Source organism: Mauremys mutica, chromosome 2 (assembly GCF_020497125.1).
Source record: "Mauremys mutica isolate MM-2020 ecotype Southern chromosome 2, ASM2049712v1, whole genome shotgun sequence".
NCBI lineage: Eukaryota > Metazoa > Chordata > Testudines > Geoemydidae > Mauremys > Mauremys mutica.
This window is the reverse complement of record NC_059073.1, coordinates 87326402-87341295: the sequence shown is the minus strand read 5'-3', so window position 1 is coordinate 87341295 and position 14894 is coordinate 87326402. Positions and strand designations below refer to the sequence as shown.

The window sequence follows — 14894 nt, the reverse complement described above, 5'->3', positions numbered from 1 at the left end:
CTCTCTAATTGACTGCCTCCTGCAAAGCCTCCCTAGGGCTCTATTAACCCCTTAGAGGCCAGTGTTGGGCCAACTCCCCATCACACTACTGTTCTGGGTTTGTGCTTCAGGAAGAATCAAGGATGGAAAAGGCCTGGGTTGGATTTAATGGTGCTGAAAAATTGAGTGAACTTAGATTTCCACCACTTTGGGCCTGACATCTGATGAAAACAGATGTTCCCTTATGTTTCAGTTAAATCTAAATGTGAATTCAAAATTGGTCTCTAGATTTGGAAACAACCAGGAATCAAAAGGCAGGTTCAGGTCCAGGTTTTCAAATCTGAACCCTAGGAAATTTGAAGGGATTCAAATTCAAGATGCTAGTTTTGTACCATTTTTAAATAATACATGAATAAGACTTTTTTGGTGGGTAAAGAACTTAGTTTTCCTTCTGAGCAGTGCTCATTTATGAACAGTAACTAACATGCTTTGGGTTTGATGTAATATTTTTACCACTTGTTTGATGACTTGTCACCGTGCATTTGTGGTTGGCTGCAATGCTCATATTATATCATCCACAAATCCTAAAGATGAGTACATTATCTAACATTATACTCCTGCATATCTTGTTTCACTCTCTCTCATGCTCTGTGTTGCTTTGTCTAGATTGTTGGTCACGCTATTTTTCTGCCTGGATTTTGATTCAGAAAGTTATAAAGCTTGGAGTTTCTAATGGATTTGCTCTGTGTCTGCTGCTGAGCAGTGCAAGCAAATCCAGCCAATGCCACTACAGCTCCAGAAGGAGCCATAATGCCACAGGGCATGGGGGCTAGTGGAGCAGAAACCATCCCCTAAATGTCTCTGATCTGAGTGGTATTGGGAAAATTCTATGAACGGAATTTTTCTCCCCACTCTTAGCCTTCTTCTTTGGGCTTTTCTGCAGAGGGTGATTTCATCCAATAAATCCATTTTGTGTGTATGAATATGGGAGAAACATTAGGAGAAGTCCAGACATAGTGCAGTAGTGAACGGACTATAAATGCAATGGTCAAAGATGCAGCAAAGATGCAGTCAGTCCTATTTTGCATATGAATATCTGTTACATTATAGGCAGAGTTCGTAGCACTGCCTATTATTCAGGTTGCCCAAACATGTGATTATGTAATTAAAGACTGTCTTATAATGGAGACACGCAAGGGGGCAAATTAATGTTTCAGAGGGACAATCTTAATTCTGGCATTTTCTAACTTTTGAGTGCTTGCCTTTGCAACCTTAATAATGTTCTTTTAATAGATTTTTGTGTGGTATATATCCATCCATTTAGACACAACTGTAGATATGAGGTGTAATTTGTAGTTTATCATATAGGTATAATCCTTTCCAGGGTTTCACAGAGTGGCCAGGAGCAATGTATTGTGAGATGCAATTTGCTAGAACTTCAAGCAGAAACAATTGACATGACCACCATTTTTTGGTCAATGTGTGCAGTTTGTAGCAGTGGACATGCTAATCTTTGCCCTGAAGATAGGGATGAGATGTACATCTCTGCTTGCACTTTCTTGAGTACTATGGAGAGATTCTGCCTGACAACCAAACCTGGAACAATGCTGCTTGTTCCAAGTTTGTGGGAGCCTGTAATTTTTTTCTCCCTTCAGGACTATTGCAAGTGAGGGTGAGATTTAGCACATATTTTGGAATATCAGGAAGTTCCTTCTTGGAATACAAATTATGGTACTGGCATCTCTAAATTATGTTATCTTCTAGACTCAGGCTTCAACCTACAGACTACACAAACCCATAGATGCCTGAATATTTCATGTATTAGCACTAACAGTATAGATCTGGAGATCATCTTACGTTTTCATCCAAAAGTTCCAATACCAAATACCTGGACTTGAGATGTGACTGATAACTATGGTCAAGTCCTTTCAGGTTGCCATTTATAGCTGGTGTTAACATGGATCTTGGCGACGTACAGTCTGAAAACCGGATATCCTTGGATTTCTTGTGGCACGTTCTGATTGCAAGTGGGTAGACAAGCCAAGGATTTAGAAAAGGCTGACGCTTATTTGGGACTTATACCTTTGGAGCATATTATGAATATGAGGGTAAAATGGCTAATAATAAGTTCAATACTCATTGTTGTATTGTGTAATACTGAAAATATCAGTAAGGAGGACCTGTGCTTTTGGAAACAGGAAGGCATTTTGTATTCCATTTTTAAACTAAATTATGATACTTTTAAAAATAAATCAAAATACTGTACGACTACCCATGCCTTAAATGTATTCTGACTGTCTTCAGAAACTTGTCCAAGGTTGAGGGGAATCTATGGATTCTGCAACTGTGGCATTCCCTTTTCCTCTGTTTCTCCCCTTCTCTACTTTTCCTTCATTAAATGTCAAATTAATTCATTGTGCTTGCTTTATTTCTTTATTTGGTAGTGGGGTAGCATGGTATAGTAGTAGTACAGGGTCTCATCAGTCACTGCAATTCATGTTGCCATATAGTTTGCATACATATAGTTTAAAAAACATTAGCACGCTGAACTGTTTTGCTTATCAAAAATTATTCCAGCTAGGGGAACTAGATAAGTTCATGGCTGGTTTCAGAATACAGAGCATTTCACCTATAGTTCACTGGTTTAAATTGAGTCCAGAGGATTAGAATTCTTTAGGATTTGTTAGATGTTCAATGGCCCTTGGTAGCAGGTGAGGTAGTCTTAGTCTAGGATCTAGTAGATAGGTATCCACATCACAAAAAATCTCATTACAAGTTACATGAATTGGAACCCACCTGTCTTGACTGACAGGCTCTGCAGACTAGCCATGGACAGGGGTATAGAAACTCTAGAAGGCCCAGCTCACAGGAGTGGTGAAATGTGCATTGCTACTCGGTATGCTGGACATTCTCCGTACGTAGAGGGATTTAATTTCAAGGCCCATCACTTTGACACCTTTAATGAACAGTGAGATAAAATGGATTTTGAAAACTTGGTAACTGAAACATCATAATTGTTTGTTAAGAAAGCTTACGAGAGCTTAAATTATTATAAAATGCCTAGTATTTCTTCTAGTTTTCTGAATGTTTTTTTCAACAGCTTCCCAATTTTCTTTGTGAGTCTAATAATGTGGCTTTTATTTCAGACTAAAAGATTCCAATATAATGATAGAAGATCGATCCTATAAGTTGAGTCCCAAAGCAAAGAGGGCAAAGCAGAGTTTATTCTCTGAGGAGAAAGAAAATAAAGCCATTGACTATGTAGTACCAGTGTTCACAGGACGGTATGTTTGTTTTCCTTTCCCTTTTTCTTGGTGTCCTTGTTAATTTATAAAATATTCCTTATGATAATAATTAATAATCCATCTCTTTTTTTATCTATCAACATCAAAATGCTTTAAAAAAGATGGGTTAGTTTTCTCTACTTTACATATGAGGAAACACACAGAAGTTAAGTGTCTTGCCCCCGGTCACTGAATGTGTCAGTGACAAAGGCAGAAAGGAAACTCAGGTATTCTGATTTAGTTTTGTGCCCTTGTTATTTGGACTGTTCACACCTTATTTCCTATGAGAAGGAAAGAGAGTTATGGACATTTAGCCATGAAAACTGGGCTTGATGCAGGAATTACTGAGTAAAATTCTATGCAATAGGTCAGATTAGATCATCATAATGTCTTTTCTGGCTTTTCACATCTGTGAATCTGTGGTGAATTTGAAGGGTCATGTTCCTCGAAATCTGAGAAACAAGTTTGTACACACAATTTTGTTGGCTTTTCTAGTTTAAAGATTTTCTCTATAATTTAAATGTCTCTTATCAAGTCAGTGTTAAATATGGCAAAATTGAAAAAACTTGGTCATGTTTTGCCCTGGTAGAGGAAAAAATGTTAATGATAAAACTAATTAAGATCTTAAGTCCAACATAATCAACTCTAATTCTCCCAGGTACTGGTGGTATTTATATCATGTCTGCTATTGATGTGATAAATTTCTGCTGCAGCAATGTCCTAAGTAAATCTGAATGTGAACTTCACATAGTAGCCAAAACCAAGGCAAACATGGAGACTTTCCTGGGATATGGTGTAATGATTTATTATGAGATAATGACAGTCCAGGCATAGCCATTTGTTCAGGTTTATTCATACCAGGACAGGTCATGGAAAACTAACTCGTGATTGGAGATCAGGAGAAAAGCCCATTTGTTGTCAAATACACACCTCTGTTTAGCTTTTATGTCTCCTGCGAAGCTGTGCTTTTCACATGACATTTATGATGTGTGAGAGACAAGGTAGATGAAGTAATATCTTTTATTGGACCAACTTCTGTCGGTGGAAGGGACAAGCTTTTGAGTTTCACAAGCTCTTCTTCAGGTCTGGAGAAGGAAACTAGAGTGTCCAAGCTAAATACAAGGTTGGACAGATTAATCATAAAGGGTTCACAAATATTGTAGGAGGCCACATAAAATGAAGTAATTCATACTTGTAGGATTGTAGGACAATGGAGGGTCAGTGGGCAGCAGCATGTGTTGTAAGTTGTTGCAAAGGGCCATAAAACCAATGTCGCTGTTAAATCTCTCTGTTATTGTCCGGTGGAGTTATGAATTTAAGTTCCCAGGCTCATCTGTTGAAGGTGTTGTGCACGTTTCCTTTCAGGATGAGGATTGAGAGGTCAGATGTGGAGTGGTTGCTATGTGAAAAGTGTTCCCTGATGGGAGTAGGTGTGAAATTCAGTGGTATCATGGGCTACTGCTGAATTTACACTTGTAAATTGTAGCACTTCTACTGTGTGTGTAACCTCATGCTTTTGTGTGGAATTCAGATTTTCATCTCGTTAGTGGGACACATTTGCTTTTGCCTTTTTAATACCCTGTTTTTGAGATAAGGCATCTCTAGCCCAGAGGTTTTCTTTCTTGTTCTATCCCCTCCCATTATCTCCAAATCCAAGAGCCATTTTTCTTTTACCTTTCCTACTCCTCCATGCCAGAGATTCACTGCTCTTTAATTCAACTAAGATACAAAGATATATGCCCCCTACAAAGCACTATTTTGGAGTTTTAAGTATGTCTCCCATGATGGAAATAGATAAATTTAAAATTTCATGCACAATTTGCAATAAATCTCCTTTAAGGCTACTTACGATTTATGGCACTATGTGACTTAGGGCAGGTCTACACTAGAAGTTGCACCGCTGTAGCATGTCTGGTGAAGCCACTCGAAGCTGCTGGGAGAGTGCTCACCCATTGGCATAATTACTCCACCTCCACAAGAGGCGGAAGTTATGTAGGCGGGAGACACTCTCCCGCCAACATAGCGCCAATGTGGACAGTGCTTAAGTTGCTGTAACTTGCGCCACTGAGGGGATGTCTTTTTCATACTCCTGAGCGATGCAAGTTAGATTGACTTCAGTAGTAGTGTAAACCTGTCCTCAGCTAACTGGGCTGTTTTAAAGAGTGTTGCCTTTTGGCATGTTCCATTAGCTGCTTCCCCATCTCTCCAAGACAAACATGTCTCCTTTTAGGTGTGCCTAACCTTTACAAATACAGGCTTTATTCCTCCTTTTGGAAGGAAGTGTTGTCCAGCAACTGGATGACATTACTCCTGATTTGCTTTACTTTGCTTTGCTTTACTACTGGGTTATCTGATTTGGGGCAAGTCACAACCACTCTGTAATTCATTTTACTTGTTTGTAAAATTAGTATAATAGTTCCTAACTCAGAAAGGAGTTCTGAAGCTTAATTAATTTCTGTCTGTACTGCACCTGGAAATCCTAAAATAAAAGGTGCTATAGAATTCCAAAATATTATCATCAGTACAATTATTATGATGATATTATACTACTACCAATTGTCGACCCTATTTCCTGCACATGGCAACTCAGAATGTTGTGAATGCTTTGGGGCCATTTTGTTGGCCAGCACTGTGATTTTGAATTAGTTTAAGAGTTTTAAAAGGCACATGATGGTCATTAAGTGTCCAAGTAGGCATTTTATCACGTGTTTTTGTTTTTGTGAATTTGTTGGCATCATATTGATGTTTGTGTGCCAGGATTGTGGAAGTGATATGTTGCAATAGCGTCAAGTATTTATTCTTATTGAACCATGTGCATGTTATAAATCAGACCTAAATTCTCCTGTGAAACCAATCCACAGTTTCCCATGCACAGATAGTTTGTACAAGGAGTAGGTACTTAAAAAGGTCAGCATTCTAGCCATTCTACAGTGCAATTATATTGGCTGTGGTACTGTTTCAATAATGTTTCCACTGTTCCCTCTGTTTTCAGGGGTTTCAAATTCTGCTGTAAAAATTCACTCACATGGAATACAAAGTCTCAACTCATTATTATTTGTTCTTACACACACACAGAGTCAACATCAGCTTCTGTGGGATTTCAGGGTATAAGTCAATGCAGAATTTGGTCCATGGAGGATAAAATTAGGGAAAACATGTTGCTGTTCTAGCATATCAAGCACCGAGTGCCCAATCCAACTACCACTGAAGCCAATGAGAACATTTCCACTAAAATTAATTGAAACAGAATCTGGCTCATCGGCCTGGTCTACACTACACGTTTAAACCGGTTTTAGGAGCGTTAAACCGATTTAACGCCACGCCCGTCCACACTAAGAGGCCCTTTATATCGATATAAAGGGCTCTTTAAACTGGTTTCTGTACTCCTCCCTAACGAGAGGAGTAGCGCTAATATCGGTATTACCATATCGGTTTAGGGTTAGTGTGGCCGCAAATGTACGGTATTGGCCTCCGGGCGGTATCCCACAGTGCACCACTGACCGCTCTGGACAGAAATCTGAACTCGGATGCAGTGGCCAGGTAGACAGGAAAAGCCCCGCGAACTTTTGAATATCATTTCCTGTTTGCCCAGCGTGGATCTCCGATCAGCACGGGTGGCGATGCAGTCCGAAAGCAAAATCCAAAAAGAGCTCCAGCATGGACTGTACGGATGTGATCGCTGTATGGGCAGGCAAATCTGTTCTATCAGAGCTCCGTTACAGAAGACGAAATTCCAAAGCATTTTTTAAAAATCTCCAGACAGACACCATAGCAGGGACTCAGCGCACTGCTGCGTGACAAGCGTAACGGAAAGCCAAAGAATCAAATGGACACTCATGGAGGGAGAGGGGACTGAGGACTCAAGCTATCCCACAGTTCCTGCAGTCTCTGAAAAGCATTTGCATTCTTGGCTGAGCTCCAAATGTCGGTAGGGTCAAACACATTGTCCGCGGTGGTTCAGGGCATAGCTCGTCAATTTACACTCCCCACCCACCCCCAGAAGTAAAAGGGAAAAAAATTGTCTCTTGACTCTTCTAAATGTCACCCTATGTCTACTGAATGCTGCTGGTACATGCGATGCTGCGGCACTCAATTGCAGTATCCTCTTTCCCCCTCACTGGTGGTAGATGGTGCAATATGACTGGTAACCGTCCTCATCATCAGCCTTGTGGCAGATGGTGCTGCACAATAGGACTGGTACCCATCCTCACCATCAGCCGGTGAGTGCTCCTGGCTGACCTCAGGTGAGGTCGGCTGAGGGCGCCTGGGTAAAAAACTCCTGATCATTCCCAGTAGATGGTACAGAACGGCTGGTAACCATCTTCATCATAGCAACAGGAGGCTGAGCTCCATCAGCCCCCGCCCTTCATGTGTAAAGAAAAGATTCTGTACTGCCTGGACTATCATAGCAGCGGGATGCTGGGCTCCTCTCCCCCACACTGCTTAATGTCCTGTCTGGACTATCATAGCAGCTGGAGGCTGCCTTCCCCTCATTTTATCTCACTAACAAGTCGCTGTTTCTTATTCCTGCATTCTTTATTACTTCATCACACAAATGTGGGGACACTGCAACAGTAGCCCAGGAAGGCTGGGGGAGGAGGGAATCAACAGGTGGGGTTGTTGCAGGGGCACCCCCTGTGAATGGCATGCAGCTCATCATTTCTGCGGGATCTGACACGGAGCGGCTGTGCTCTCTGGTTTTCTGATACACAGCTTCTCTAGTACACTTGCCCCATATTCTAGGCAGGACTGATTCTATTTTTAGATACCATAAAGGAGGGATTGACTCGGGGAGTCATTCCCATTTTTGTCTTTTGCGCCCCCGGCCGATCTCAGCCAGGGGCACCTATGACAGCAGCAGAAGATATAGTGCAATAGGACAGGTAACCGTCATCTCATTGCCAATTTACAATGGCATGGTAGATGGTACAGAACGGCTGATTACCATCTCTGCTATCATGCAAAAGCAAATGAATGCTGCTGTGTAGCGCTGCTGAATCGCCTCTGTCAGCGGCATTTAGTACACATACGGTGACAGTGACAAAAGGCAAAACAGGCTCCATGCTTGCCATGCTAATGGCGTCTGCCAGGGCAATCCAGGGAAAAAGGGCGCGAAATGATTGTCTGCCGTTGCTTTCCCAGAGGAAGGAATGATTGACGACATTTACCCAGAACCACCCGCGACAATGATTTTTGCCCCATCAGGCACTGGGATCTCAACCCAGAATTCCAAGGGGCAGGGGAGACTGCGGGAACTATGGGATAGCTACGGAATAGCTACCCACAGTGCAATGCTCCAGAAATTGACGCTAGCCTCGGACCGTGGACGCACACCACCGATTTAATGTGCTTAGTGTGGCCGCGTGCACTCGATTTTATACAATCTGTTTTACTAAACTGGTTTATGTAAATTCAGAATAATCCCGTAGTGTAGACGTACCCATAGACTGGAACTCTGCACCCAACAACACATGTAAGCTGTAAACTTGTGGGTGCCATACACCGAGAACTATTTTACTGAAGAAAGTATTTTAAATATATAATTTTAGGCTTGAACCTGCTGTCTATACCCAGGTAAAGTTCACACTTATGTCAGTGAGAGTTTTGACTTTATAAGGAATGCGGAATCAGGCCCTAAATGCTCTGTTGTTTTTGCTGTGATTCACCCTTTCAGGGAACACTGAATCCTGATCTTTGGCCTTGGCAGATAAGGAAAGGAAGAAATTAGTTTCTCTTTTGTTTTAAAATTGAATTATTTATAAGCTGTAGATCTACACACTTGAGGGCTACTCCTGCAAGGTGCTAAGCCTCTATTTGGAGCTGGGGATGCTTATTATCTCACAGAAGCTGCTCAGCAGCTTAAGGATCAAATCGAGGTTCCATTAACGTTGTGGTATCAAACGCTACCAAATTCATGGTCCATTTTGATCACTTTCATGGCCAGAGGGTTTTAAAATTGGTCAATTTCACATTTTCATCTGTTTACATCTGAAATTTCATGGTGTTGTAACCATGGGCATCCCAACCCAAAAGGTACCCGGAAATGGGTCTGATCTTGCCCCTCCCAGAGCTGTCATGCAAGGGAAGGACAAGTTCTGTCCCTCCCCAGCTCAGCAGGGACAAGCACCTAGGAGCCCCCTGGCTGGGGCACTCTGAGCAGCAGGAGGAGATCGGACCCCCCTCCACCAATCTCTTCCAGCTGCAGGAACCTCCAGTGGTGGGCAGGGAGCTTCTTGCAGCAGGGGGAGGCCCTTGGACATAGGTCTAATCTCCACACCCCCCAGCTGCCATGCAAGGGAGGGATAAGTCCTCTCCCTCCCCAGCCCAGCAGGGACTTGCAGCTAGGAGCCCCCTGGCTGGGGCAGTCCCACCAGCAAGGGGGAGATCATATTTCATGGGGATGGGCTTATTTCACTGTCCGTGACACATTTTTCATGGCCGTGAAATTGGTAGGGCGCTAACCATTTGTAATGAAAAAGAAAACAAGGTCAGGTTGCCTTTAAAATAAAAATGTCATTGATTCAGCCAAAGTGAATTTAGATAGCTACATTTATATTTATTGAATTAGGGCAGATCTACATTTAAAAATCTGCATTGCTGTAACGCTTCAGTGAAGACGCTACTGTGCTGATGGGAGAGCTTCTCCTGTCAGAGTAGTTAATCCACCTCTGAGAGAGGCAGTAGCTATGTTGACTGGAGAAGACCACCCATTGACACAGCACTGTCTGCACTGGAGGTTAGATTGGAATAATTGTGTTGCTCAGGGGCATGGATTTTTCAATTTTTCACATCCTGAGCAACATAATTATACCAATGTAAGTTCGTAGTGTAGACCTGGCCTGAGAAATGAGTTTTTAAAACAATTTTTAGAAATCTCCATCACTGTTTCTGTAGTTTCATGTGGTGATTGTGAACGGTGTTGCCAACACTGAGGAAGAGAAGCCATTTTACTGGTACTTCCCAGGAAGTCCTATCTGCCAAAGTAGCTCAAAACACCAAAAGCTGACTTCAGAATTTGAATATACGAGAAAGACAGGAGACAGTCAATGCTGTCATATAAGTTGCCTCAGTACTTTCAGGATTTTATATGTGTGGTTAATTGAACAGTTCATTCCAATGCTGAGTTGCATTGCTTCTCTTTATTGACATTGACACCAAACTGTAAAGGTGGCAACTTGGGCAGTTATTTATGTTTTTATTTGGAGGTGGCCTCAAATAATTCCCCAGATCCAGACTCCCTGAACTTTGGGCGTTTCAGTCAGAATTCCTCTTTAGATGTCTTATAGTTAAATGGATACTGTCAATGGAAATCTAGTCATTTTATAAAAAGAGAGTTAAAAGTAGTTTCAATTACTTCTCTGTCCCTGGTTATCCCTGACAGTTGTTACTGGTTTACATTTAAATTAAAAAAAAAAAAAGTTTTCCTCTAACCTGTTGCTGCATGGAAGGCCCACATAAACAGGGACAACTGATTCTGTAACAGAGTATACAGATGAAACAGTGAAAATGACATTACAAAAGTGCTGTCTAATGCACAACATTAGCAAATTTAGAAAAAAAGGAATTTCTCCCCTCAATCTCTTTCAGTTATAATAGGTGAAAGGAAGCTCTAGCCGTGTATCCAAACATCAGATTGGGTCCTTTGCTTAGCGTCATGAGTATATAATGATACATATAGTGTGAGACTGAAAAAGTTGTCAGTTTTACTTAAAATTAATGGGTACTACAGAATCTGCAGTAAAGCACTTAGCAATTTTAAAGTAAAGCCATTTATTTTGCTAAACCAAATGTTGTGCAGTAGCTGTATTCACCAGAAACACAGTAATGCACCCCTCACATCAGGGAACCCGCACTGCACACTGAAACATCTCTGAAGCTCTGACAGTTCTAAAGCAAAAAGGCTGCAATACTATTCCCAGATGTGAATCTGAAGGCAGAATTTGACATGGTGATATTTGTGACCAAAAGCACCCTGTATTCACACCCTACACATTGTTCTATTAAATCTTTGTACAAAATATGCCTTGTGAGGCAATTTTTGAAAACTAATAACTCTGATCAATAATATAATGGTGAAATGTATATAGCAATATTATATACAGGGCCGTCCATAGGTATTCTGGGGCCCTACGCAGCCCCCCTGTTGGGGTGTGTGTGGGGCCCCAGGCCTCTGCGGCGGGGTGGGGGCTGACTTGGGGAGCCGGGAGTAACCATCACCCCTGCACTCACCGGTGGCGCAGCTGGGGCCGGGTTGCTGCACTTCCCACCGCTGGGGAGTGCAGACCCAACCCTGTTGCAGTCCTCAGAGGAGTGGGGGCAGGGCTGGGGCAGAGTAGGGGTGGGAAGAGGCGAGGCTGGGGCAGAACTGGGGTGGGGACCATGGGGAAGAGGCAGGGCAGGGGCTGGAGCAGCACGTAGCCGTGCAGGGCATCAGGAAATTTGGTGCCCCAAATTTCCTGGAGCCCTACATAGCTGCATACTTTGCATATGGGTAGGGACAGCCCTGTTTATATGTAAAGTTATGATTTCCCCCTCAATAGTGTTACCTGTTCAAAAACAGCCCTGCCTAGGCAAAAAGTTGTTAACAAGGTCTATCCTAAACAAAGGAATGTGTGTTTACCTTAATTTACATATAAGTAGTAAACAGGGTCATCAAGACAGCAAGAGGAGGGGATGGCAGGGAACAGAACAATTTGCATTTCAGCAAACACAAGTGGGGAAAAAATGAGTATGGAGCTTCCTTCGTCACCGGATTTCATGTCACCTTCTTCACTGCTTAAATAAACTTTAATTTGAGGGGTAACCTTCAGAAGAATCCACTTCAAAGATTCACTGGGCTATAAAATAAAGGGTCAGAGAACCCTAAGTTGTCTCTTTGACCTCAGAAGACAAAGGGACCAGCACCTTTGGGCCTCTGCGCGAGATCCTGATCAAGAAGAAGGGCATTCACCATCTTGCTAGGACACTGTGGAAGAGAAAGGCCATCTTGAACAATGCCTTGAACCAAACTTTGCAAGATGAACTCTTATACTTGAATTCACTTAAATCCTATCTTCTTTTGTTAATAAACCTGTTTTATTTTGAATCTAAACCAATCCAGTGCTATGTTTAAACTGAACTGGATGATAACTCCAATTCAACAGCAAACTGTTGAATATTACCTCCTTAGAGGGGCAACAAACCATAATATGCCTCTGATTTTTCCAGGACAGGGCGGGATATTTCAGAACACACATTTCTGGGAAAATTCAGGGCTGGGGAGAGTATGGAGTCACCATACCAGTTGCTAACCACAGCTGGCGGAAATCTGTGGTATTGCAGGCAGGCGCCAGGATCCAAAAAGCATTGGAGCAGGGCTGCCCAGTACATAGACAGAGTGCATGCTTGTTGCTGACTATGGGCATCCCAGGAAGTGAGCCGGGGCAAGGCATTGTGAGGCACTTGGGATTACAGGGTAAGAGGTGACACAATACTTCACTAATCTGGATTGCACACCTGAATGTGACAATATTACTAGAGCTGATGTTGATTGTATCCTCCATTGTTGAATGCCTGAGGGGGATGCTGAAAAGAGAATAAAAGTGTTTATGAAACACTAATAATCTTTTTAAAATATTTTAAAGAACAAATCACTTTACCGACATTAAAGAATAAAGTGCTCGTTTGATTGCAGAGAGCTTTTTGTAGTGCCTGGGACTGTTCTTTTTCATATACCGTAAATCAGAAGTGAGAACTTTGTTATACTGCTGCTGTAATCACCAGTTTGTGTTGTTGTTATAAGTGCCACTGCTTCAAATCACTATTTGAAGTGTTATTGTGATAGCTCTATGGGTATGTCTTACACTGTTCTTTATAGCCATGGAAACGTGAAAGCACAACAGGAAATGTATTAAAATGAAAACCTGCATGACACACTTGTCATAGAGAAATGCTCTGAAAATGGTAATGACCTTAGATAGCATGATATACTCAGTCATTGAGCTGTACCCTTCTGTGTATCAGTTGTTAATACGATATGAAATTGTTTCCTGGGTAATGATCCTTAAAGTAGAAATGCATTCTGAAGAGTCTAAGGCCCGTTATTCAATCGAGAGGGCCAAGCTAAAATGAAGTGTTAGAAATGAAATGTTTTCTCACCACTATCCAGTGTGATTGTGCTTTTTTAATTCCTTCAGTCAGGTGTATGTCAGCGGGATTACAGATACAGAACAGGAAAGAATTAAGGAAAGTGCTGCATACATTGCCAGAAGGAACCTCTTTGCTACAGGCGAAGGAATTAGTGCAACTAGAGCAGCCACTTCATCCTCTACAGAAGAGCAGCATGAAAAGAAGTCAAGGAAAGTAGCAATACGAGAGTCAGCTGAACGTCTGGCCCTGAAGAAAACGGTAATAAGACACAAATGAATCCTTGGAGTGTAAGAACTTTGGGCCTGGGATTGTTTTTTTTTTTGCTTTTTGTTTGTACAGTGTCTGGCACAATGGGGCATGTCATGGCTGTCTAGCCAGCACCCAGCTCTCACTCTGCATGCTTGCATCGTGCCAGGGGCAGACAACAGTCAATGGGGAAGCAGCCTCTTAGTTCTGCCCCAAAATCCTTCCAACTCTTATGCAACTTTCCAACAGTTGAGCCTTTCACTAAGGTTCCCCTCAGCCCTGGGAGCTGGCCCTGCCCACAGACCAGCATCTCCCAGCCCTGCGACCTGGCCCTGTCCACAGACCAGACCTGCCTCCCTTGGCACCTGGCCCCACCCACAGATGGCTGATTTCTGTGTGCCTTGGAGGTGGCATCGCTAGTAATTTTAGAAGACCATCTGGAAGCTGAAGAATATTGTCTGTCTGTCTAAGTAAGAAGGATGTATTAAGTATAATCTGGATTTTAAAATAAAAATAGCATTCTGCATATTGCCCTAGAAAAAGCCCTAAAACTTTTTGGGATGTGGAACAGTAGTATACATAAATGGTGAGTTTTATGATGAAATATTTCTGTTCTAGTTAGAAGAGACTGAGGAATTTCACAGAAAGCTGAATGAAGATAAACTTTTACACGCTCCTGAGTTTGTTATCAAGCCTCGTTCCCATACTATCTGGGAGAAACAGAATGTCAAATTACATTGTACTGTGACTGGCTGGCCAGAACCCCGTCTTACATGGTAGGCTTGTATCTTCATCAGCAATACTGTTCTTGATTGCAAATATGCATTCTGAATTTGTAAATTCTCAGGAAATCTATGTGGGTGACACTGAGGAAAGCACAATGTAGATATGTGATCAATGCAAAGCAGTGATGAAAAAAGCAAAGGTGTTCATGAGAAGCAGGAAAGAATGCCATACCCCTTATTCACAATGAGTAGCTCCTTACTCCATGAGTGGGCCCACTGATTTCAATACTTAGCACACTTTAAATTAAGCTGAGAGAGCTCATAATGAACATACTCTGAGACTCCCCAGAAATCCTCCAAAAAAACAAGGGAAGACCAGAATTGACATTTTTAATATTTCTAAGATAAAAAACAAGCAGAGGCCATCCTCCCAGCCCCCCTTCCCTTTTAAAAAAACACTTTTCAGGCCACCTTTACAGAGAAAGAAGCATAAAGGTTACACACAAGCTCAATTTAAAAAAACAAATCCTTT

The 14894-nt window shown here is 42.0% G+C and overlaps 1 protein-coding gene across 3 annotated transcripts in view; it reads left to right on the top strand.

Annotated features, from left to right (window-relative positions):
- The window catches only part of MYOM1 (myomesin 1), a 157122-nt gene that overhangs the window by 66723 nt on the left and 75505 nt on the right, over positions 1-14894 (top strand). For all 3 annotated transcript variants that reach the window (XM_045004129.1, XM_045004130.1, XM_045004131.1), the window contains 3 exons: positions 3126-3263; positions 13439-13649; positions 14256-14413. In XM_045004129.1, coding sequence (XP_044860064.1) covers positions 3126-3263; positions 13439-13649; positions 14256-14413 — 507 coding nt within the window. The remainder of the gene's footprint in view (positions 1-3125; positions 3264-13438; positions 13650-14255; positions 14414-14894) is intronic.